Genomic DNA, 20,930 nt, shown 5'->3' on the forward strand with positions numbered 1-20,930 from the left:
CTACTCTCCCCACTCCTCCCTCTGTACTGGTATATCTCTACTACTCTCCCCACACTGGTATATCTCTACTACTCTCCCCACTCCTCCCTCTGTACTGGTATATCTCTACTACTCTCCCCACTCCTCCCTCTGTACTGGTATATCTCTACTACTCTCCCCACTCCTCCCTCTGTACTGGTATATCTCTACTACTCTCCCTCTCCCCCTCTGTACTGGTATATCTCTCCCCCACTCCTCCCTCTGTACTGGTATATCTCTACTACTCTCCCCACTCCTCCCTCTGTACTGGTATATCTCTACTACTCTCCCCACTCCTCCCTCTGTACTGGTATATCTCTACTACTCTCCCCACTCCTCCCTCTGTACTGGTATATCTCTACTACTCTCCCCACTCCTCCCTCTGTACTGGTATATCTCTCTGTACTATCTCTCCCTCTCCTCCTCCCTCTGTACTGGTATATCTCTACTACTCTCCCCACTCCTCCCTCTGTACTGGTATATCTCTACTACTCTCCCCACTCCTCCCTCTGTACTGGTATATCTCTACTACTCTCCCCACTCCTCCCTCTGTACTGGTATATCTCTACTACTCCCCACTCCTCCTCTGTACTCTCCCCACTCCTCCCTCTGTACTGGTATATCTCTACTACTCTCCCCACTCCTCCCTCTGTACTGGTATATCTCTACTACTCTCCCCCTCTGTACTCCTCCCTCTGTACTGGTATATCTCTACTACTCTCCCACTCCTCCCTCTGTACTGGTATATCTCTACTACTCTCCCCACTCCTCCCTCTGTACTGGTATATCTCCCCACTCCTCCCTCTGTACTACTCTCCCCTCCCCACTCCTCCCTCTGTACTGGTATATCTCTACTACTCTCCCCACTCCTCCCTCTGTACTGGTATATCTCTACTACTCTCCCCCTCTGTACTGGTATATCTCCTCCCTCTCTGTACTGGTATATCTCTACTACTCTCCCCACTCCTCCCTCTGTACTGGTATATCTCTACTACTCTCCCCACTCCTCCCTCTGTACTGGTATATCTCTACTACTCTCCCCACTCCTCCCCATTCCTCTGTACTGGTATATCTCTACTACTCTCCCCACTCCTCCTCTGTACTGGTATATCTCTACTACTCTCCCCACTCCTCCCTCTGTACTGGTATATCTCTACTACTCTCCCACTCCTCCTCTATACTGGTATATCTCTACTACTCTCCCCACTCCTCCTCTGTACTGGTATATCTCTACTACTCTCCCCACTCCTCCCTCTGTACACTGGTATATCTCTACTCTCCCCACTCCTCCCTCTGTACTGGTATATCTCCTCCTCCCCACCCTACTGGTATATCTCTACTACTCTCCCCACTCCTCCCTCTGTACTGGTATATCTCTACTACTCTCCCCACTCCTCCCTCTGTACTGGTATATCTCTACTACTCTCCCCACTCCTCCCTCTGTACTGGTATATCTCTACTACTCTCCCCACTCCTCCCTCTGTACTGGTATATCTCTACTACTCTCCCCACTCCTCCCTCTACACTGGTATATCTCTACTACTCTCCCCACTCCTCCCTCTGTACTGGTATATCTCCCTCTACTACTCCTCCCTCTCTACTCTCCCCACTCCTCCCTCTGTACTGGTATATCTCTACTACTCTCACCACTCCTCCCTCTGTACTGGTATATCTCTACTACTCTCCCCACTCCTCCCTCTGTACTGGTATATCTCTACTACTCTCCCCACTCCTCCCTCTGTACTGGTATATCTCTACTACTCTCCCCACTCCTCCCTCTGTACTGGTATATCTCTACTACTCCTCCCTCTGTACTGGTATATCTCTACTACTCTCCCCACTCCTCCCTCTGTACTGGTATATCTCTACTACTCTCCCCACTCCTCCCTCTGTACTGGTATATCTCTACTACTCTCCCCATTCCTCCCCCTTAACCCATCTAACTCTACTTTCTTCACTGCCTCAGCATATGACAACTTCTGCAGGACTCTAACCCTGGAAACCTCAACCTGTCTCTCTCACATGGGACATTTCTGATCCCCAGCACCATGGGCACCCCTACAATTAACACATACCACTACTTTCCCCAATACTACACATTCCTTTGTCTGATGCCCTTCTGCACATTTCTCACACGTTGGACCCTCCCTCCTACACACTGCTGCCACATGCCCATAAACTTGACACCTATAACATCTTAATATATTCGGCACATACGCTCATACAGGATAACTTATATATCCTAACTACACTTTGTCAGGCAAAGACTCAACTTCAAAACTTAAAATAACAGACAATGACTTTTCTGTTTCCCCACTCTCGCCACCCTGTTTGCGTCGCTCGTCGTTTGATGCGACGCATCACATATGTAACCGTTGTGAAATGGCTAGCTAAAATGCAAAAAAATAAACTGGGCAAAGATTCCCGGTGTAACAGCATTGGTTCCGTCCCTCTCCTCGCCCCTACCTGGGCTCGAACCAGGGACCCTCTGCACACATCGACAACAGGCACTGTTATCCATCGCTCCAAAAAACTCTGCAAGGGGAACAACTACTTCAAGTCTTTCAGGGCCGTCAAGGTATCTGCAATGTAGTCGGGCAGGAACGCAACCCGTATAAGTTTTACAGCCCACCGCACAGGGTATTGTCTAGACGGGATACAGCTTTGGTCAAATTGACATCAAAAGTTTATTTTTTTTTGCATTTTAGCTAACCCTAACCCTTTCCCCAACCTTAGGAAACCCTCTCCCAATTGACTACATTAAAATGCTGCCCATACTAAAATAGCATTTTTTCCACTAGAGGTTTCTATCATTCTCTATGGTCGTGATCTAGGTTGGGGACGGGTCCCCTAATTCTCCTAACCCGATAAGAATAAGTCACCTATAGGCCTGAAGTGACTAATCACATATAGGCCTGCATTGCCGTGAATAGAGTGGGTGGAGTAGAAAGTATTGCTGGTCATTTAGACCTCACTCCCCCATGAAATAACACTTCGGCACCTAGAATAGTTCTCTCTATAAGCCTATATGTATTTTTTAAACACTGTATTGCATTGGGGGCATTTATTTGACTTTGGAACATGTTTTAAAACCCAAATGTAATTCCAATGTCACTTAAATATGAACAATTATGAATCATTCATGTTTAAATAATCATTTTTTATATTTTATTAATAAATACAGGTTGACACTTCTATTACGCGCGGGGCTTTTATTTAGAACGTTTCTGAAATTCTGTGACCCGGAAGTACTTTTATTTGTGTGTTACTCTACGAGACGCTGGTTATTTTTTCGACCTAGTTAGGTCGTGGTCTGATAGCTGGTACGTGGATCTAGCCAGTAGCCACAGTTTTATGATTACGTTTTTATAAATCCGTAGGTTACTAAGGTCAGAAATAGTTGAAGATCCATATGGTCAAGAAAGGAGTGTGAATTGTTGAATTTGTTGTATAAGTAATTTTACTGCATTCTGACTGATGCAACAACATGTCAACACATGTCAATCGTCCGCTCTTCTGGATAATCAGGAGGTACACTGGGGAATATCTCCGAAAATGTAACATTTTGAACGAGCGAACACTAGGACGAGTTTCCGGTGTTTCTGTCGGTTACAAACAGCACTCAACGGGAGACGCAAACACCTGTCATGTCAACAATGTTCCGACCATTTGGAGCGCAGGAGGCGGCAGGGGCAGTGGCTCAGAGCGGACTACTCTCCTCAAGTCAGTTGCTGTTGGGTTGGGACTCGGTAGTGCGGCAGTTCTGCATTTCAGAGGGGACGAGGAGGACAACGTTTGTGAGAGGAGAGGTTTACTTTGTGATTCTATCCTAGACCGTGTCTTGCCAACAGCCCATTGTGCCTCTCCTTTTAAACCCGACAGTCCACGATTCAAGTTCAACTTCATTGCGGATGTGGTGGAAAAATCTACGCCCGCTGTCGTGTATATTGAAATCGTCGGCAGGTAAGATCACATGACCGCTTTGATGGGCTAGTTTGTTTTGATAACAAAATACAATAGTGCCAGTCCCGTTTGTGCTATCGTACCAACTCCTCCATGTCACTGATTATCATGTCATGTTTGGATTGGCAATGTTGGCAAGAGCACATACAGATCTGAGACCAAGTTGAGGATAGATAACCCCTGACCAACAATTGCTCTCCATCCAGGGACTCCGCACTGCATCTGAACCTATGACTTTCAATGTGTGTGTGTATCTAGGGGTTTTGTGAAAGGGCGTTCTAAATGTCCATAATAACCAATGAACAATAACAACCTGTAATGTTCAACTATGATACTGACAGGCACCCGTTCTCCGGTCGGGAAGTCCCCATCTCCAACGGTTCTGGTTTCATTGTCAGCAGTGATGGGCTCATAGTCACCAATGCCCATGTAGTGGCCAATAAGAGAGGAGTCCGGGTCAAGCTAACCAATGGGGAGACGTATAACGCCACTGTGCAAGACGTCGATCAGGTGGCGGACATAGCCACTATAAAAATCAATGCCCAGGTAAGAGGTTATGATTGAGGCATGACACTCACCCTACCCTCTCGGTCTGTCTCTCTCCACTCTTTATATCACCCTCTGTAGCACCCTCTCCTCTCTGTAGCACCCTCTCCGTCTCTCTCTCTTCTCTGTAGCACCCTCTCCGTCTCTCTCTCTTCTCTGTAGCATTTTCTCCTCTCTTTAGCACCTTCCCCGTCTCTCTCTTCTCTGTAGCACCCTCTCCGTCTCTCTCTCTTCTCTGTAGCACCCTCCCAGTCTCTCTCTGTTCTCTGTAGCACCCTCCCCGTCTCTCTCCTCTCTGTAGCACCCTCCCCGTCTCTCTCTGTTCTCTGTAGCACCCTCTCCGTCTCTCTCTCTTCTCTGTAGCACCCTCTCCGTCTCTCTCTCTTCTCTGTAGCACCTTCCCCGTCTCTCTCTTCTCTGTAGCACCTTCCCCGTCTCTCTCTTCTCTGTAGCACCCTCTCCGTCTCTTTTCTGTGTAGCACCCTCTCCGTCTCTCTCTCTCCTCTCCGTCTCTCTCTCTCCTCTGTAGCACCTTCCCCGTCTCTCTCTTCTCTGTAGCACCCTCTCCGTCTCTCTCTCTCCTCTCCGTCTCTCTCTCTCCTCTGTAGCACCCTCCCCGTCTCTCTCTTCTCTTTAGCACCTTCCCCGTCTCTCTCTCCTCTGTAGCACCCTCCCCGTCTCTCTCTTCTCTGTAGCACCTCCCCGTCTCTCTCTTCTCTGTAGCACCTTCCCCGTCTCTCTCTCCTCTGTAGCACCCTCTGTCTCCCTCTTCTCTATAGCACCCTCTCCGTCTCTCTCTTCTCTGTAGCACCCTCTCCGTCTCTCTCTTCTCTGTAGCACCTTCCCCGTCTCTCTCTCCTCTGTAGCACCCTCCCCGTCTCTCTCTTCTCTGTAGCACCTTCCCCGTCTCTCTCTCCTCTGTAGCACCCTCTGTCTCCCTCTTCTCTATAGCACCCTCTCCGTCTCTCTTCTCTGTAGCACCGTCTCTCTTCTCTGTAGCACCCTCTCCGTCTCTCTCTTCTCTGTAGCACCCTCTCAGTCTCCTCTCTCTGTCTGTCCCTCTCCGTCTCTCTTCTCTGTAGCACCCTCTCCGTCTCTCTCTTCTCTGTAGCACCCTCTCCGTCTCTCTCTTCTCTGTAGCACCCTCTCCGTCTCTCTCTTCTCTGTAGCACCCTCTCCGTCTCTCTCTTCTCTGTAGCACCCTCTCCGTCTCTCTTTCTCTGTAGCACCCTCCCGTCTCTCTCTCTCCTCCCTCTGTAGCACCCTCTCCGTCTCTCTCTCTTTTCTGTAGCACCCTCTCCGTCTCTCTCCTCTCTGTAGCACCCTCCCCTCTCTCTTCTCTGTAGCACCCTCTCCGTCTCTCTCTTCTCTGTAGCACCTCCTCTCCTCTCTCTCTGTCACCCTCTCCGTCTCTCTCTGTAGCACCCTCTCCCTCTCTCTTCTCTGTCTCTCCGTCTTTTCTCTGTAGCACCCTCTCCGTCTCTCTCTTCTCTGTAGCACCCTCTCCGTCTCTCTCTCTCTCTCTGTAGCACCCTCTCCGTCTCTCTCTTCTCTGTAGCACCCTCCGTCTCTCTCTCTCTGTAGCACCCTCTCCGTCTCTCTCTTCTCTGTAGCACCCTCTCCGTCTCTCTCTTCTCTGTAGCACCCTCTCCGTCTCTCTCTTCTCTGTAGCACCCTCTCCGTCTCTCTCTTCTCTGTAGCACCCTCTCCGTCTCTCTCTGTAGCACCCTCTCTCTGTAGCACCTCCCCGTCTCTCTCTTCTCTGTAGCACCCTCTCCGTCTCTCTTTCTCTGTAGCACCCTCTCCGTCTCTCTCTTCTCTGTAGCACCCTCCCGTCTCTCTCTTCTCTGTAGCACCCTCTCCGTCTCTCTCTTCTCTGTAGCACCCTCTCCGTCTCTCTTTCTCTGTAGCACCCTCTGTCTCTCTCTTTTCTCTGTAGCACCCTCTCCGTCTCTCTTTCTCTGTAGCACCCTCTCCGTCTCTCTCTTCTCTGTAGCACCCTCTCCGTCTCTCTCTTCTCTGTAGCACCCTCTCCGTCTCTCTCTCTTCTCTGTAGCACCCTCTCTCTCTCTCTTCTCTGTAGCACCCTCCCGTCTCTCTCTTCTCTGTAGCACCCTCCCGTCTCCTTCTCTCTCTCTTTTCTCTGTAGCACCCTCTCCGTCTCTCTTTCTGTAGCACCCTCTCCGTCTCTCTCTCTCTCTCTGTAGCACCCTCTCCGTCTCTCTCTTCTCTGTAGCACCCTCTCCGTCTCTCTCTCTCTCTGTAGCACCCTCTCTCCTCTGTAGCACCCTCTCTCGTCTCTCTCTCTCTGTAGCACCTCCGTCTCTCCCTCTCTCTCTTCTCTCTGTCACCCTCTCCGTCTCTCTCTTCTCTGTAGCACCCTCTCCGTCTCTCTTCTCTGTAGCACCCTCTCCGTCTCTCTCTTTTCTCTGTAGCACCCTCTCCGTCTCTCTCTTCTCTGTAGCACCCTCTCCGTCTCTCTCTTCTCTGTAGCACCCTCTCCGTCTCTTTTCTCTGTAGCACCCTCTCCGTCTCTCTCTTCTCTGTAGCACCCTCTCCGTCTCTCTCTTCTCTGTAGCACCTCTCTCCGTCTCTCTCTTCTCTGTAGCACCTCTCCGTCTCTCTCTTCTCTGTAGCACCCTCTCCGTCTCTCTTCTCTGTAGCACCTTCTCCGTCTCTTTTCTCTGTAGCACCCTCTCCGTCTCTTTTCTCTGTAGCACCCTCTCCGTCTCTCTCTTTCTGTAGCACCTTCTCCGTCTCTCTTTCTCTGTAGCACCTTCTCCGTCTCTCTCTCTGTAGCACCCTCTCCGTCTCTTTTCTCTGTAGCACCCTCTCCGTCTCTTTTCTCTCTAGCACCTTCTCCGTCTCTCTCTTCTCTGTAGCACCCTCTCCGTCTCTCTCTTCTCTGTAGCACCCTCTCCGTCTCTTTCTCTGTAGCACCTTCTCCCCTCTCTCTCTTCTCTGTAGCACCCTCTCCGTCTCTTTTCTCTGTAGCACCCTCTCCGTCTCTCTTTCTCTGTAGCACCCTCTCCGTCTCTCTTTCTCTGTAGCACCCTCTCCGTCTCTCTTTCTCTGTAGCACCCTCTCCGTCTCTCTTCTCTGTAGCACCCTCTCCGTCTCTTTCTCTGTAGCACCTCTGTAGCTCTCCCGTCTCTCTCTTTCTCTGTAGCACCCTCTCCGTCTCTCTTCTCTGTAGCACCCTCTCCGTCTCTCTTTCTCTGTAGCACCTTCTCCCGTCTCTCTCTTCTCTGTAGCACCCTCCCGTCTCTTTTCTCTGTAGCACCTCTCCGTCTCTTTTCTCTGTAGCACCCTCTCCGTCTCTTTTCTCTGTAGCACCCTCTCCGTCTCTCTTTTCTCTGTAGCACCCTCTCCGTCTCTCTCTTCTCTGTAGCACCCTCTCCGTCTCTCTTCTCTGTAGCACCTCCGTCTCTCCGTTCTTTTCTCTGTAGCACCCTCTCCGTCTCTTTTCTCTGTAGCACCCTCTCCGTCTCTCTTTCTCTGTCCCTCTCCGTCTCTCTCTCTCTCTGTAGCACCCTCTCCGTCTCTCTCTTTTCTCTGTAGCACCCTCTCCGTCTCTTTTCTCTGTAGCACCCTCTCCGTCTCTTTTCTCTCTGTAGCACCCTCTCCTCTCTCTTCTCTGTAGCACCCTCTCCGTCTCTTTTCTCTGTAGCACCCTCTCCGTCTCTCTTTCTCTGTAGCACCCTCTCCGTCTCTTTTCTCTGTAGCACCCTCTCCGTCTCTTTTCTCTCTGTAGCACCCTCTCCGTCTCTCTTTCTCTGTAGCACCCTCTCCGTCTCTCTTTCTCTGTAGCACCCTCTCCGTCTCTCTTTCTCTGTAGCACCCTCTCCGTCTCTCTTCTGTAGCACTCTGTCACCCTCTCCCGTCTCTTTTCTCTGTAGCACCCTCTCTCTCTTTTCTCTCCGTCTCTCTCTTTTCTCTGTAGCACCCTCCGTCTCTCTCCTCTCTGTAGCACCTTCTCCGTCTCTCTGTTTTCTCTGTAGCACCCTCTCCGTCTCTCTCTTTTCTCTGTAGCACCCTCTCCGTCTCTCTTTTCTCTGTAGCACCCTCTCCGTCTCTCTCTTCTCTGTAGCACCCTCTCCGTCTCTCTCTTTTCTGTAGCACCCTCTCCGTCTCTTTTCTCTGTAGCACCCTCTCCGTCTCTCTCTCTCTGTCACCCCTCTCCGTCTCTCTTCTCTGTAGCACCCTCTCCGTCTCTCTTCTCTGTAGCACCCTCTCCGTCTCTCTCCGTCTCTCTCTGTAGCACCCTCTCCGTCTCTCTCCTCTCTGTAGCACCCTCTCTCTCTTTTCTCTGTAGCACCCTCTCCGTCTCTTTTCTCTGTAGCACCCTCTCCGTCTCTCTTTTCTCTGTAGCACCCTCTCCGTCTCTCTTTTCTCTGTAGCACCCTCTCCGTCTCTCTCTTCTCTGTAGCACCCTCTCCGTCTCTCTTTCTCTGTAGCACCTTCTCCGTCTCTCTTTCTCTGTAGCACCCTCTCCGTCTCTCTCTTTTCTCTGTAGCACCCTCTCCGTCTCTTTTCTCTGTAGCACCCTCTCCGTCTCTCTTTTCTCTGTAGCACCTTCCCTCCCGTCTCTCTTCTCTGTCACCCTCTCCGTCTCTTTTCTCTGTAGCACCCTCTCTTTTCTCTGTCTCTCTCCGTCTCTCTGTAGCACCTTCTCCGTCTCTTTTCTCTGTAGCACCCTCTCCGTCTCTTTTCTCTGTAGCACCCTCTCCGTCTCTCTCTTCTCTGTAGCACCCTCCGTCCTTCTCTCTCTTCTCTCTGTAGCACCCTCTCCGTCTCTCTTCTCTGTAGCACCTTCTCCGTCTCTTTTCTCTGTAGCACCCTCTCCGTCTCTTTTCTCTGTAGCACCCTCTCCGTCTCTCTCTTTTCTCTGTAGCACCCTCTCCGTCTCTCTCTTCTCTGTAGCACCCTCTCCGTCTCTCTCTTTTCTCTGTAGCACCCTCTCCGTCTCTTTTCTCTGTCTCTCCGTCTTCTCTTCTCTGTAGCACCCTCTCCGTCTCTTTTCTCTGTAGCACCTTCTCTCTCTCTCTAGCACCCTCTCCGTCTCTCTCTTCTCTGTAGCACCCTCTCCGTCTCTCTTTCTCTGTAGCACCCTCTCCGTCTCTTTTCTCTGTAGCACCTCTCCGTCTCTTTTCTCTGTAGCACCCTCTCCGTCTCTCTTTCTCTGTAGCACCCTCTCCGTCTCTCTCTTCTCTGTAGCACCCTCTCCGTCTCTCTCTTCTCTGTAGCACCCTCTCTCCGTCTCTTTCTCTGTAGCACCCTCTCCGTCTCTCTCTTCTCTGTAGCACCCTCTCCTCTCTCTGTAGCTCTTCTCTCTGTAGCACCCTCCTCGTCTCTCTTCTCTGTAGCACCTTCTCCGTCTCTTTTCTCTGTAGCACCCTCTCCGTCTCTCTTTCTCTGTAGCACCCTCTCCGTCTCTCTCTTTTCTCTGTAGCACCCTCTCCGTCTCTCTTCTCTCTGTAGCACCCTCTCCTTTTCTCTGTCTCTCTCTTTTCTCTGTAGCACCCTCTCCGTCTCTTTTCTCTCTGTAGCACCCTCTCTCGTCTCTTCTTCTCTCTAGCACCCTCTCTCTCTGTCTCTTCTCTTTCTCTCTGTAGCACCCTCTCCGTCTCTCTCTTTTCTGTAGCTCCCGTCTCTCTCTTCTCTGTAGCACCCTCCCCGTCTCTCTCCTCTCTGTAGCACCTTCTCCGTCTCTTTTCTCTGTAGCACCCTCTCCGTCTCTTTTCTCTGTAGCACCTTCTCCGTCTCTCTCTTCTCTGTAGCACCCTCCCCGTCTCTCTCCTCTCTGTAGCACCTTCTCCGTCTCTTTTCTCTGTAGCACCCTCTCCGTCTCTTTTCTCTGTAGCACCCTCTCCGTCTCTCTCTTTTCTCTGTAGCACCCTCTCCGTCTCTCTCCTCTCTGTAGCACCCTCTCCGTCTCTCTCTTTTCTCTGTAGCACCCTCTCCGTCTCTTTTCTCTGTAGCACCCTCTCCGTCTCTTTTCTCTGTAGCACCCTCTCCGTCTCTTTTCTCTGTAGCACCCTCTCCGTCTCTCTTCTTTTCTCTGTAGCACCCTCTCCGTCTCTTTTCTCTGTAGCACCCTCTCCGTCTCTTCTTCTCTGTAGCACCCTCTCCGTCTCTCTCTTCTCTGTAGCACCCTCTCCGTCTCTCTCTTTCTCTGTAGCACCCTCTCCGTCTCTCTTTCTCTGTAGCACCCTCTCCGTCTCTCTTCTCTCTGTCTCTCTCTTCTCTGTAGCACCTTCTCCGTCTCTTTTCTCTGTAGCACCCTCTCCGTCTCTTTTCTCTGTAGCACCTCTCCGTCTCTCTCTTCTCTGTAGCACCCTCTCCGTCTCTTTTCTCTGTAGCACCTCTCCGTCTCTTTTCTCTTTTCTCCGTCTCTTTTCTCTGTAGCACCCTCTCCGTCTCTCTCTTTTCTCTGTAGCACCCTCTCCGTCTCTCTCCTCTCTGTAGCACCCTCTCCGTCTCTCTCTTTTCTCTGTAGCACCCTCTCCGTCTCTTTTCTCTGTAGCACCCTCTCCGTCTCTCTCTCTTCTCTGTAGCACCCTCTCCGTCTCTCTCTTTTCTCTGTAGCACCCTCCCCGTCTCTCTCCTCTCTGTAGCACCCTCCCCGTCTCTCTCCTCTCTGTAGCACCTTCTCCGTCTCTTTTCTCTGTAGCACCCTCTCCGTCTCTTTTCTCTGTAGCACCCTCTCCGTCTCTCTCTTCTCTGTAGCACCCTCCCCGTCTCTCTCTCTCTGTCACCTTCTCCGTCTCTTTTCTCTGTAGCACCCTCTCCGTCTCTTTTCTCTGTAGCACCCTCTCCGTCTCTCTCTTTTCTCTGTAGCACCCTCTCCGTCTCTCTCCTCTCTGTAGCACCCTCTCCGTCTCTCTCCTCTCTGTAGCACCCTCTCCGTCTCTCTCTTTTCTCTGTAGCACCCTCTCCGTCTCTCTCTCTCTGTAGCACCCTCTCTCTCTTTTCTCTGTAGCACCCTCTCCGTCTCTCTCTCTTCTCTGTAGCACCCTCTCTGTCTCTTTTCTCTGTAGCACCCTCTCCGTCTCTCTCTTCTCTGTAGCACCTTCCCCGTCTCTCTCTTCTCTGTAGCACCCTCTCCGTCTCTTTTCTCTGTAGCACGCTCTCCGTCTCTTTTCTCTGTAGCACCCTCTCCGTCTCTTTTCTCTGTAGCACCCTCTCCGTCTCTCTTTTCTCTGTAGCACCTTCCCCGTCTCTCTCTTCTCTGTAGCACCCTCTCCGTCTCTTTTCTCTGTAGCACCTTCTCCGTCTCTCTCTTTTCTGTAGCACCCTCCCCGTCTCTCTCTTCTCTGTAGCACCCTCTCCGTCTCTCTCTTCTCTGTAGCACCCTCTCCGTCTCTTTTCTCTGTAGCACCCTCTCCGTCTCTTTTCTCTGTAGCACCTTCTCCGTCTCTCTCTTCTCTGTAGCACCCTCCCCGTCTCTCTCCTCTCTGTAGCACCTTCTCCGTCTCTTTTCTCTGTAGCACCCTCTCCGTCTCTTTTCTCTGTAGCACCCTCTCCGTCTCTCTCCTCTCTGTAGCACCTTCTCCGTCTCTCTCCTCTCTGTAGCACCCTCCCCGTCTCTCTCTCTGTAGCACCTTCCCGTCTCTTTTCTCTGTAGCACCCTCTCCGTCTCTTTTTCTGTAGCACCCTCTCCGTCTCTCTCTTCTCTGTAGCACCCTCCCTCTCTCTCTCTCTGTAGCACCCTCTCCGTCTCTCTCTTCTCTGTAGCACCCTCTCCGTCTCTTTTCTCTGTAGCACCTTCTCCGTCTCTCTCTTTTCTGTAGCACCCTCTCCGTCTCTCTTCTCTGTAGCACCCTCTCCGTCTCTCTTTCTCTGTAGCACCCTCTCCGTCTCTTTTCTCTGTAGCACCCTCTCCGTCTCTTTTCTCTGTAGCACCCTCTCCGTCTCTCTCTCTTCTCTGTAGCACCCTCTCCGTCTCTCTCTTTTCTCTGTAGCACCCTCCCCGTCTCTCTCCTCTCTGTAGCACCCTCCCCGTCTCTCTCCTCTCTGTAGCACCTTCTCCGTCTCTTTTCTCTGTAGCACCCTCTCTCCGTCTCTTTCTTTTCTCTGTAGCACCTTCTCCGTCTCTCTCTTCTCTGTAGCACCCTCTCCGTCTCTCTCTCCTCTGTAGCACCCTCCCCGTCTCTCTTTCTCTGTAGCACCTTCTCCGTCTCTCTCTTCTCTGTAGCACCCTCTCCGTCTCTTTTCTCTGTCACCTTCTCCGTCTCTTTCTCTGTAGCACCCTCTCCGTCTCTCTCTTCTCTGTAGCACCCTCTCCGTCTCTCTCCTCTCTGTAGCACCCTCTCCGTCTCTCTCTCTTCTCTGTAGCACCCTCTCCGTCTCTCTCTCTTCTCTGTAGCACCCTCTCCCCGTCTCTCTCTTCTCTGTAGCACCTTCCCCGTCTCTCTCTTCTCTGTAGCACCCTCTCCGTCTCTCTCTTTTCTCTCTCCCCGTCTCTCTCTCTGTAGCACCTCTCCGTCTCTCTTCTCTGTAGCACCCTCTCCGTCTCTCTCTTCTCTGTAGCACCTTCTCCGTCTCTCTTTTCTCTGTAGCACCCTCTCTCTCTTTTCTCTGTCACCCTCTCCGTCTCTCTCTTCTCTGTAGCACCTTCCCCGTCTCTTTTCTCTGTAGCACCCTCTCCGTCTCTTTTCTCTGTAGCACCCTCTCCGTCTCTCTTTTCTCTGTAGCACCTTCCCCGTCTCTCTTCTCTGTAGCACCCTCTCCGTCTCTCTTCTCTGTAGCACCCTCTCCGTCTCTTTTCTCTGTAGCACCTTCCCCGTCTCTCTCTTCTCTGTAGCACCCTCTCCGTCTCTTTTCTCTGTAGCACCCTCTCCGTCTCTTTTCTCTGTAGCACCTTCTCCGTCTCTCTCTTCTCTGTAGCACCCTCCCCGTCTCTCTCCTCTCTGTAGCACCTTCTCCGTCTCTTTTCTCTGTAGCACCCTCTCCGTCTCTTTTCTCTGTAGCACCCTCTCCGTCTCTCTCCTCTCTGTAGCACCTTCTCCGTCTCTCTCCTCTCTGTAGCACCCTCCCCGTCTCCTCTCTGTAGCACCTTCCCCGTCTCTTTTCTCTGTAGCACCCTCTCCGTCTCTTTTCTCTGTAGCACCTTCTCCGTCTCTCTCTTTTCTGTAGCACCCTCTCCGTCTCTCTCTCCTCTGTAGCACCCTCCCCGTCTCTCTCTTCTCTGTAGCACCTTCCCCGTCTCTCTCTTCTCTGTAGCACCCTCTCCGTCTCTTTTCTCTGTAGCACCTTCTCCGTCTCTCTCTTTTCTGTAGCACCCTCTCCGTCTCTCTTCTCTGTAGCACCCTCTCCGTCTCTTTTCTCTGTAGCACCCTCTCCGTCTCTTTTCTCTGTAGCACCCTCTCCGTCTCTTTTCTCTGTAGCACCCTCTCCGTCTCTCTCTTTCTCTGTAGCACCCTCTCCGTCTCTCTCTTTTCTCTGTAGCACCCTCCCCGTCTCTCTCCTCTCTGTAGCACCTTCTCCGTCTCTTTTCTCTGTAGCACCCTCTCCGTCTCTTTTCTCTGTAGCACCTTCTCCGTCTCTCTCTTCTCTGTAGCACCCTCCCCGTCTCTCTCCTCTCTGTAGCACCTTCTCCGTCTCTTTTCTCTGTAGCACCCTCTCCGTCTCTCTCTTTTCTCTGTAGCACCCTCTCCGTCTCTCTCTTTTCTCTGTAGCACCCTCTCCGTCTCTCTCCTCTCTGTAGCACCCTCTCCGTCTCTCTCTTTTCTCTGTAGCACCTTCTCCGTCTCTCTCTTCTCTGTAGCACCCTCCCCGTCTCTCTCCTCTCTGTAGCACCCTCTCCGTCTCTTTTCTCTGTAGCACCCTCTCCGTCTCTTTTCTCTGTAGCACCCTCTCCGTCTCTTTTCTCTGTAGCACCTTCTCCGTCTCTTTTCTCTGTAGCACCCTCTCCGTCTCTCTCTCTCTGTAGCACCCTCTCCGTCTCTCTCTTTTCTCTGTAGCACCCTCTCCGTCTCTCTTTTTCTCTGTAGCACCCTCTCCGTCTCTCTCTTTTCTCTGTAGCACCCTCTCCGTCTCTCTCTTTTCTCTGTAGCACCCTCTCTGTCTCTCTCTTTTCTCTGTCCCTCTCTCTTTCTCTCTGTAGCACCCTCTCCGTCTCTTTTCTCTGTAGCACCCTCTCCGTCTCTCTCTTTCTCTCTGTAGCACCCTCTCCGTCTCTCTCTTTTCTCTGTAGCACCCTCTCTGTCTCTCTTTTTCTCTGTAGCACCCTCTCCGTCTCTCTCTTTTCTCTGTAGCACCCTCTCCGTCTCTTTTCTCTGTAGCACCCTCTCCGTCTCTCTCTCTCTCTCTGTAGCACTCTCCTCTCCGTCTCTCTCTTTTCTCTGTCTCACCTCTCTCTCGTCTCTCTCTTCTCTGTAGCACCCTCTCCGTCTCTCTCTTCTCTGTAGCACCTTCTCCGTCTCTCTCTTCTCTGTAGCACCCTCTCCGTCTCTCTTTTTCTGTAGCACCCTCTCCGTCTCTCTCTTTTCTCTGTAGCACCCTCTCCGTCTCTTTTCTCTGTAGCACCCTCTCCGTCTCTTTCTCTCTGTAGCACCCTCTCCGTCTCTCTCTCTTCTCTGTAGCACCCTCTCCGTCTCTTTTCTCTGTAGCACCCTCTCCGTCTCTCTCTCTTCTCTGTCTCACCCTCTCCGTCTCTCTCTTTCTCTCTCTCTCTCTCCTCTCCGTCTCTCTCTTCTCTGTAGCACCCTCCCCGTCTCTCTCTTCTCTGTAGCACCTTCCCCGTCTCTCTCTTCTCTGTAGCACCCTCTCCGTCTCTCTCTTCTCTGTAGCACCCTCTCCGTCTCTCTCTTCTCTGTAGCACCCTCTCCGTCTCTCTCTCTTCTCTGTAGCACCCTCTCCGTCTCTCTCTTCTCTGTAGCACCTTCCCCGTCTCTCTCTTCTCTGTAGCACCCTCTCCGTCTCTCTTCTCTGTAGCACCCTCTCCGTCTCTTTTCTCTGTAGCACCCTCTCCGTCTCTCTTTTCTCTGTAGCACCTTCCCCGTCTCTCTTCTCTGTAGCACCCTCTCCGTCTCTCTTCTCTGTAGCACCCTCTCCGTCTCTTTTCTCTGTAGCACCTTCCCCGTCTCTCTCTTCTCTGTAGCACCCTCTCCGTCTCTTTTCTCTGTAGCACCCTCTCCGTCTCTTTTCTCTGTAGCACCTTCTCCGTCTCTCTCTTCTCTGTAGCACCCTCCCCGTCTCTCTCCTCTCTGTAGCACCTTCTCCGTCTCTTTTCTCTGTAGCACCCTCTCCGTCTCTTTTCTCTGTAGCACCCTCTCCGTCTCTCTCCTCTCTGTAGCACCTTCTCCGTCTCTCTCCTCTCTGTAGCACCCTCCCCGTCTCTCTCCTCTCTGTAGCACCTTCCCCGTCTCTTTTCTCTGTAGCACCCTCTCCGTCTCTTTTCTCTGTAGCACCTTCTCCGTCTCTCTCTTTTCTGTAGCACCCTCTCCGTCTCTCTCTTCTCTGTAGCACCCTCCCCGTCTCTCTCTTCTCTGTAGCACCTTCCCCGTCTCTCTCTTCTCTGTAGCACCCTCTCCGTCTCTCTCTTTTCTGTAGCACCCTCTCCGTCTCTTTTCTCTGTAGCACCCTCTCCGTCTCTCTTCTCTGTAGCACCCTCTCCGTCTCTTTTCTCTTTAGCACCCTCTCCGTCTCTTTTCTCTGTAGCACCCTCTCCGTCTCTGTTCTCTGTAGCACCCTCTCCGTCTCTCTCTCTTCTCTGTAGCACCCTCTCCGTCTCTCTCTTCTCTGTAGCACCCTCCCCGTCTCTCTCCTCTCTGTAGCACCCTCCCCGTCTCTCTCCTCTCTGTAGCACCTTCTCCGTCTCTTTTCTCTGTAGCACCCTCTCCGTCTCTTTTCTCTGTAGCACCTTCTCCGTCTCTCTCTTCTCTGTAGCACCCTCCCCGTCTCTCTCCTCTCTGTAGCACCTTCTCCGTCTCTTTTCTCTGTAGCACCCTCTCCGTCTCTCTCTTTTCTCTGTAGCACCTTCTCCATCTCTCTCTTCTCTGTAGCACCCTCCCCGTCTCTCTCCTCTCTGTAGCACCTTCTCCGTCTCTTTTCTCTGTAGCACCCTCTCCGTCTCTTTTCTCTGTAGCACCTTCCCCGTCTCTCTCTTCTCTGTAGCACCCTCTCCGTCTCTTTTCTCTGTAGCACCTTCTCCGTCTCTCTCTTTTCTGTAGCACCCTCTCCGTCTCTCTTCTCTGTAGCACCCTCTCCGTCTCTCTCTTTTCTGTAGCACCCTCCCCGTCTCTCTCCTCTCTGTAGCACCCTCTCCGTCTCTCTCTCTTCTCTGTAGCACCCTCTCCGTCTCTCTCTTCTCTGTAGCACCTTCCCCGTCTCTCTCTTCTCTGTAGCACCCTCTCCGTCTCTTTTCTCTGTAGCACCCTCTCCGTCTCTCTTTTCTCTGTAGCACCTTCCCCGTCTCTCTTCTCTGTAGCACCCTCTCCGTCTCTCTTCTCTGTAGCACCCTCTCCGTCTCTTTTCTCTGTAGCACCTTCCCCGTCTCTCTCTTCTCTGTAGCACCCTCTCCGTCTCTTTTCTCTGTAGCACCCTCTCCGTCTCTTTTCTCTGTAGCACCTTCTCCGTCTCTCTCTTCTCTGTAGCACCCTCCCCGTCTCTCTCCTCTCTGTAGCACCTTCTCCGTCTCTTTTCTCTGTAGCACCCTCTCCGTCTCTTTTCTCTGTAGCACCCTCTCCGTCTCTCTCCTCTCTGTAGCACCTTCTCCGTCTCTCTCCTCTCTGTAGCACCCTCCCCGTCTCTCTCCTCTCTGTAGCACCTTCCCCGTCTCTTTTCTCTGTAGCACCCTCTCCGTCTCTTTTCTCTGTAGCACCTTCTCCGTCTCTCTCTTTTCTGTAGCACCCTCTCCGTCTCTCTCTCTCTCTGTAGCACCCTCCCCGTCTCTCTCTTCTCTGTAGCACCTTCCCCGTCTCTCTCTTCTCTGTAGCACCCTCTCCGTCTCTTTTCTCTGTAGCACCTTCTCCGTCTCTCTTTTCTGTAGCACCCTCTCCGTCTCTCTTCTCTGTAGCACCCTCTCCGTCTCTTTTCTCTGTAGCACCCTCTCCGTCTCTTTTCTCTGTAGCACCCTCTCCGTCTCTTTTCTCTGTAGCACCCTCTCCGTCTCTCTCTCTTCTCTGTAGCACCCTCTCCGTCTCTCTCTTTTCTCTGTAGCACCCTCCCCGTCTCTCTCCTCTCTGTAGCACCCTCCCCGTCTCTCTCCTCTCTGTAGCACCTTCTCCGTCTCTTTTCTCTGTAGCACCCTCTCCGTCTCTTTTCTCTGTAGCACCTTCTCCGTCTCTCTCTTCTCTGTAGCACCCTCCCCGTCTCTCTCCTCTCTGTAGCACCTTCTCCGTCTCTTTTCTCTGTAGCACCCTCTCCGTCTCTTTTCTCTGTAGCACCCTCTCCGTCTCTCTCTTTTCTCTGTAGCACCCTCTCCGTCTCTCTCCTCTCTGTAGCACCCTCTCCGTCTCTCTCTTTTCTCTGTAGCACCTTCTCCGTCTCTCTCTTCTCTGTAGCCCCCCGTCTCTCTCCTCTCTGTAGCACCCTCTCCGTCTCTTTTCTCTGTAGCACCCTCTCCGTCTCTTTTCTCTGTAGCACCCTCTCCGTCTCTTTTCTCTGTAGCACCCTCTCCGTCTCTTTTCTCTGTAGCACCCTCTCCGTCTCTTTTCTCTGTAGCACCCTCTCCGTCTCTCTCTTTTCTCTGTAGCACCCTCTCCGTCTCTCTCTTTTCTCTGTAGCACCCTCTCCGTCTCTCTCTTTTCTCTGTAGCACCCTCTCCGTCTCTTTCTCTCTGTAGCACCCTCTCCGTCTCTTTTCTCTGTAGCACCCTCTCCGTCTCTCTCTCTCTCTCTCCGTCTCTCTCTCTCCTCTCCGTCTCTCTCTCTCCGTCTCTCTTTTCTGTAGCACCCTCTCCGTCTCTTTTCTCTGTAGCACCCTCTCCGTCTCTTTTCTCTGTAGCACCCTCTCCGTCTCTTTTCTCTGTAGCACCCTCTCCGTCTCTCTCTCTTCTCTGTAGCACCCTCTCCGTCTCTCTCTTTTCTCTGTAGCACCCTCCCCGTCTCTCTCCTCTCTGTAGCACCCTCCCCGTCTCTCTCCTCTCTGTAGCACCTTCTCCGTCTCTTTTCTCTGTAGCACCCTCTCCGTCTCTTTTCTCTGTAGCACCTTCTCCGTCTCTCTCTTCTCTGTAGCACCCTCCCCGTCTCTCTCCTCTCTGTAGCACCTTCTCCGTCTCTTTTCTCTGTAGCACCCTCTCCGTCTCTTTTCTCTGTAGCACCCTCTCCGTCTCTCTCTTTTCTCTGTAGCACCCTCTCCGTCTCTCTCCTCTCTGTAGCACCCTCTCCGTCTCTCTCTTTTCTCTGTAGCACCTTCTCCGTCTCTCTCTTCTCTGTAGCACCCTCCCCGTCTCTCTCCTCTCTGTAGCACCCTCTCCGTCTCTTTTCTCTGTAGCACCCTCTCCGTCTCTTTTCTCTGTAGCACCCTCTCCGTCTCTTTTCTCTGTAGCACCCTCTCCGTCTCTTTTCTCTGTAGCACCCTCTCCGTCTCTCTCTTTTCTCTGTAGCACCCTCTCCGTCTCTCTCTTTTCTCTGTAGCACCCTCTCCGTCTCTCTCTTTTCTCTGTAGCACCCTCTCCGTCTCTCTCTCTTCTCTGTAGCACCCTCTCCGTCTCTTTTCTCTGTAGCACCCTCTCCGTCTCTCTCTCTCCTCTCCGTCTCTCTCTCTCCTCTCCGTCTCTCTCTCTCCTCTCCGTCTCTCTTTTCTCTGTAGCACCCTCTCCGTCTCTTTTCTCTGTAGCACCCTCTCCGTCTCTTTTCTCTGTAGCACCCTCTCCGTCTCTCTCTTTTCTCTGTAGCACCCTCTCCGTCTCTCTCTTTGCTCTGTAGCACCCTCTCCGTCTCTCTCTCTCCTCTCCGTCTCTCTCTCTCCTCTCCGTCTCTCTCTCTCCTCTCCGTCTCTCTCTCTCCTCTCCGTCTCTCTCTCTCTCTGTAGCACCCTCCCCGTCTCTCTCTTCTCTGTAGCACCCTCTCCGTCTCTCTCTTTTCTCTGTAGCACCCTCTCCGTCTCTCTCTTTTCTCTGTAGCACCCTCTCCGTCTCTCTCTTTTCTCTGTAGCACCCTCTCCGTCTCTTTCTTTTCTCTGTAGCATCCTCTCCGTCTCTCTCTTCTCTGTAGCACCCTCTCCGTCTCTTTTCTCTGTAGCACCCTCTCCGTCTCTCTCTCTCCTCTCCGTCTCTCTCTCTCCTCTCCGTCTCTCTCTCTCCTCTCCGTCTCTCTCTCTCCTCTCCGTCTCTCTCTCTCCTCTCCGTCTCTCTCTCCTCTGTAGCACCCTCCCCGTCTCTCTCTTCTCTGTAGCACCTTCCCCGTCTCTCTCTTCTCTGTAGCACCCTCTCCGTCTCTCTCTTCTCTGTAGCACCCTCCCCGTCTCTCTCTTCTCTGTAGCACCCTCTCCGTCTCTCTCTCTCCTCTCCGTCTCTCTCTCCTCTGTAGCACCCTCTCCGTCTCTTTTCTCTGTAGCACCCTCTCCGTCTCTCTCTTCTCTGTAGCACCCTCTCCGTCTCTTTTCTCTGTAGCACCCTCTCCGTCTCTTTTCTCTGTAGCACCCTCTCCGTCTCTTTTTCTCTGTAGCACCCTCTCCGTCTCTCTCTTCTCTGTAGCACCCTCTCCGTCTCTCTCTCTCCTCTCCGTCTCTCTCTCCTCTGTAGCACCCTCTCCGTCTCTTTTCTCTGTAGCACCCTCTCCGTCTCTCTCTTCTCTGTAGCACCCTCTCCGTCTCTCTCTTCTCTGTAGCACCCTCTCCGTCTCTTTTCTCTGTAGCACCCTCTCCGTCTCTTTTCTCTGTAGCACCCTCTCCGTCTCTTTTCTCTGTAGCACCCTCTCCGTCTCTCTCTTTTCTGTAGCACCCTCCCCGTCTCTTTTCTCTGTAGCACCCTCTCCGTCTCTCTCTTTTCTGTAGCACCCTCCATCTCTCTCCTCTCTGTAGCATCCTCCCCGTCTCTCTCCTCTCTGTAGCACCCTCCCCGTCTCTTTTCTCTGTAGCACCCTCTCCGTCTCTCTCTCTTCTGTAGCACCCTCCCCGTCTCTTTTCTCTGTAGCACCCTCCCCGTCTCTCTCTCCTCTCTGTAGCACCCTCTCCGTCTCTCTCTCCTCTCTGTAGCACCCTCCCCGTCTCTCTCCTCTCTGTAGCACCCTCTCCGTCTCTCTCTTCTCAGTAGCACCCTCTCCGTCTCTCTCCTCTCTGTAGCACCCTCCCCGTCTCTCTCCTCTCTGTAGCACCCTCCCCGTCTCTCTCCTCTCTGTAGCACCCTCCCCGTCTCTTTTCTCTGTAGCACCCTCTCCGTCTCTCTCCTCTCTGTAGCATCCTCCCCGTCTCTCTCCTCTCTGTAGCACCCTCCCCGTCTCTTTTCTCTGTAGCAC

At 52.4% G+C, this 20,930-nt stretch overlaps 1 protein-coding gene across 1 annotated transcript in view; it reads left to right on the forward strand.

The window, feature by feature from the left end:
• Positions 1-3,275: 3,275 nt before the first annotated feature.
• LOC115119225 (serine protease HTRA2, mitochondrial-like) overlaps positions 3,276-20,930 on the forward strand; it is a 28,358-nt gene continuing 10,703 nt past the window's right edge. The window contains exons 1-2 of the mRNA XM_065002654.1: positions 3,276-3,981; positions 4,323-4,527. Of these exons, the coding sequence (XP_064858726.1) occupies positions 3,506-3,981; positions 4,323-4,527 (681 nt within the window). The 5' untranslated portion in view covers positions 3,276-3,505. The remainder of the gene's footprint in view (positions 3,982-4,322; positions 4,528-20,930) is intronic.

Source organism: Oncorhynchus nerka, linkage group LG16 (assembly GCF_034236695.1).
Source record: "Oncorhynchus nerka isolate Pitt River linkage group LG16, Oner_Uvic_2.0, whole genome shotgun sequence".
Classification (NCBI taxonomy): Eukaryota; Metazoa; Chordata; class Actinopteri; order Salmoniformes; family Salmonidae; genus Oncorhynchus; species Oncorhynchus nerka.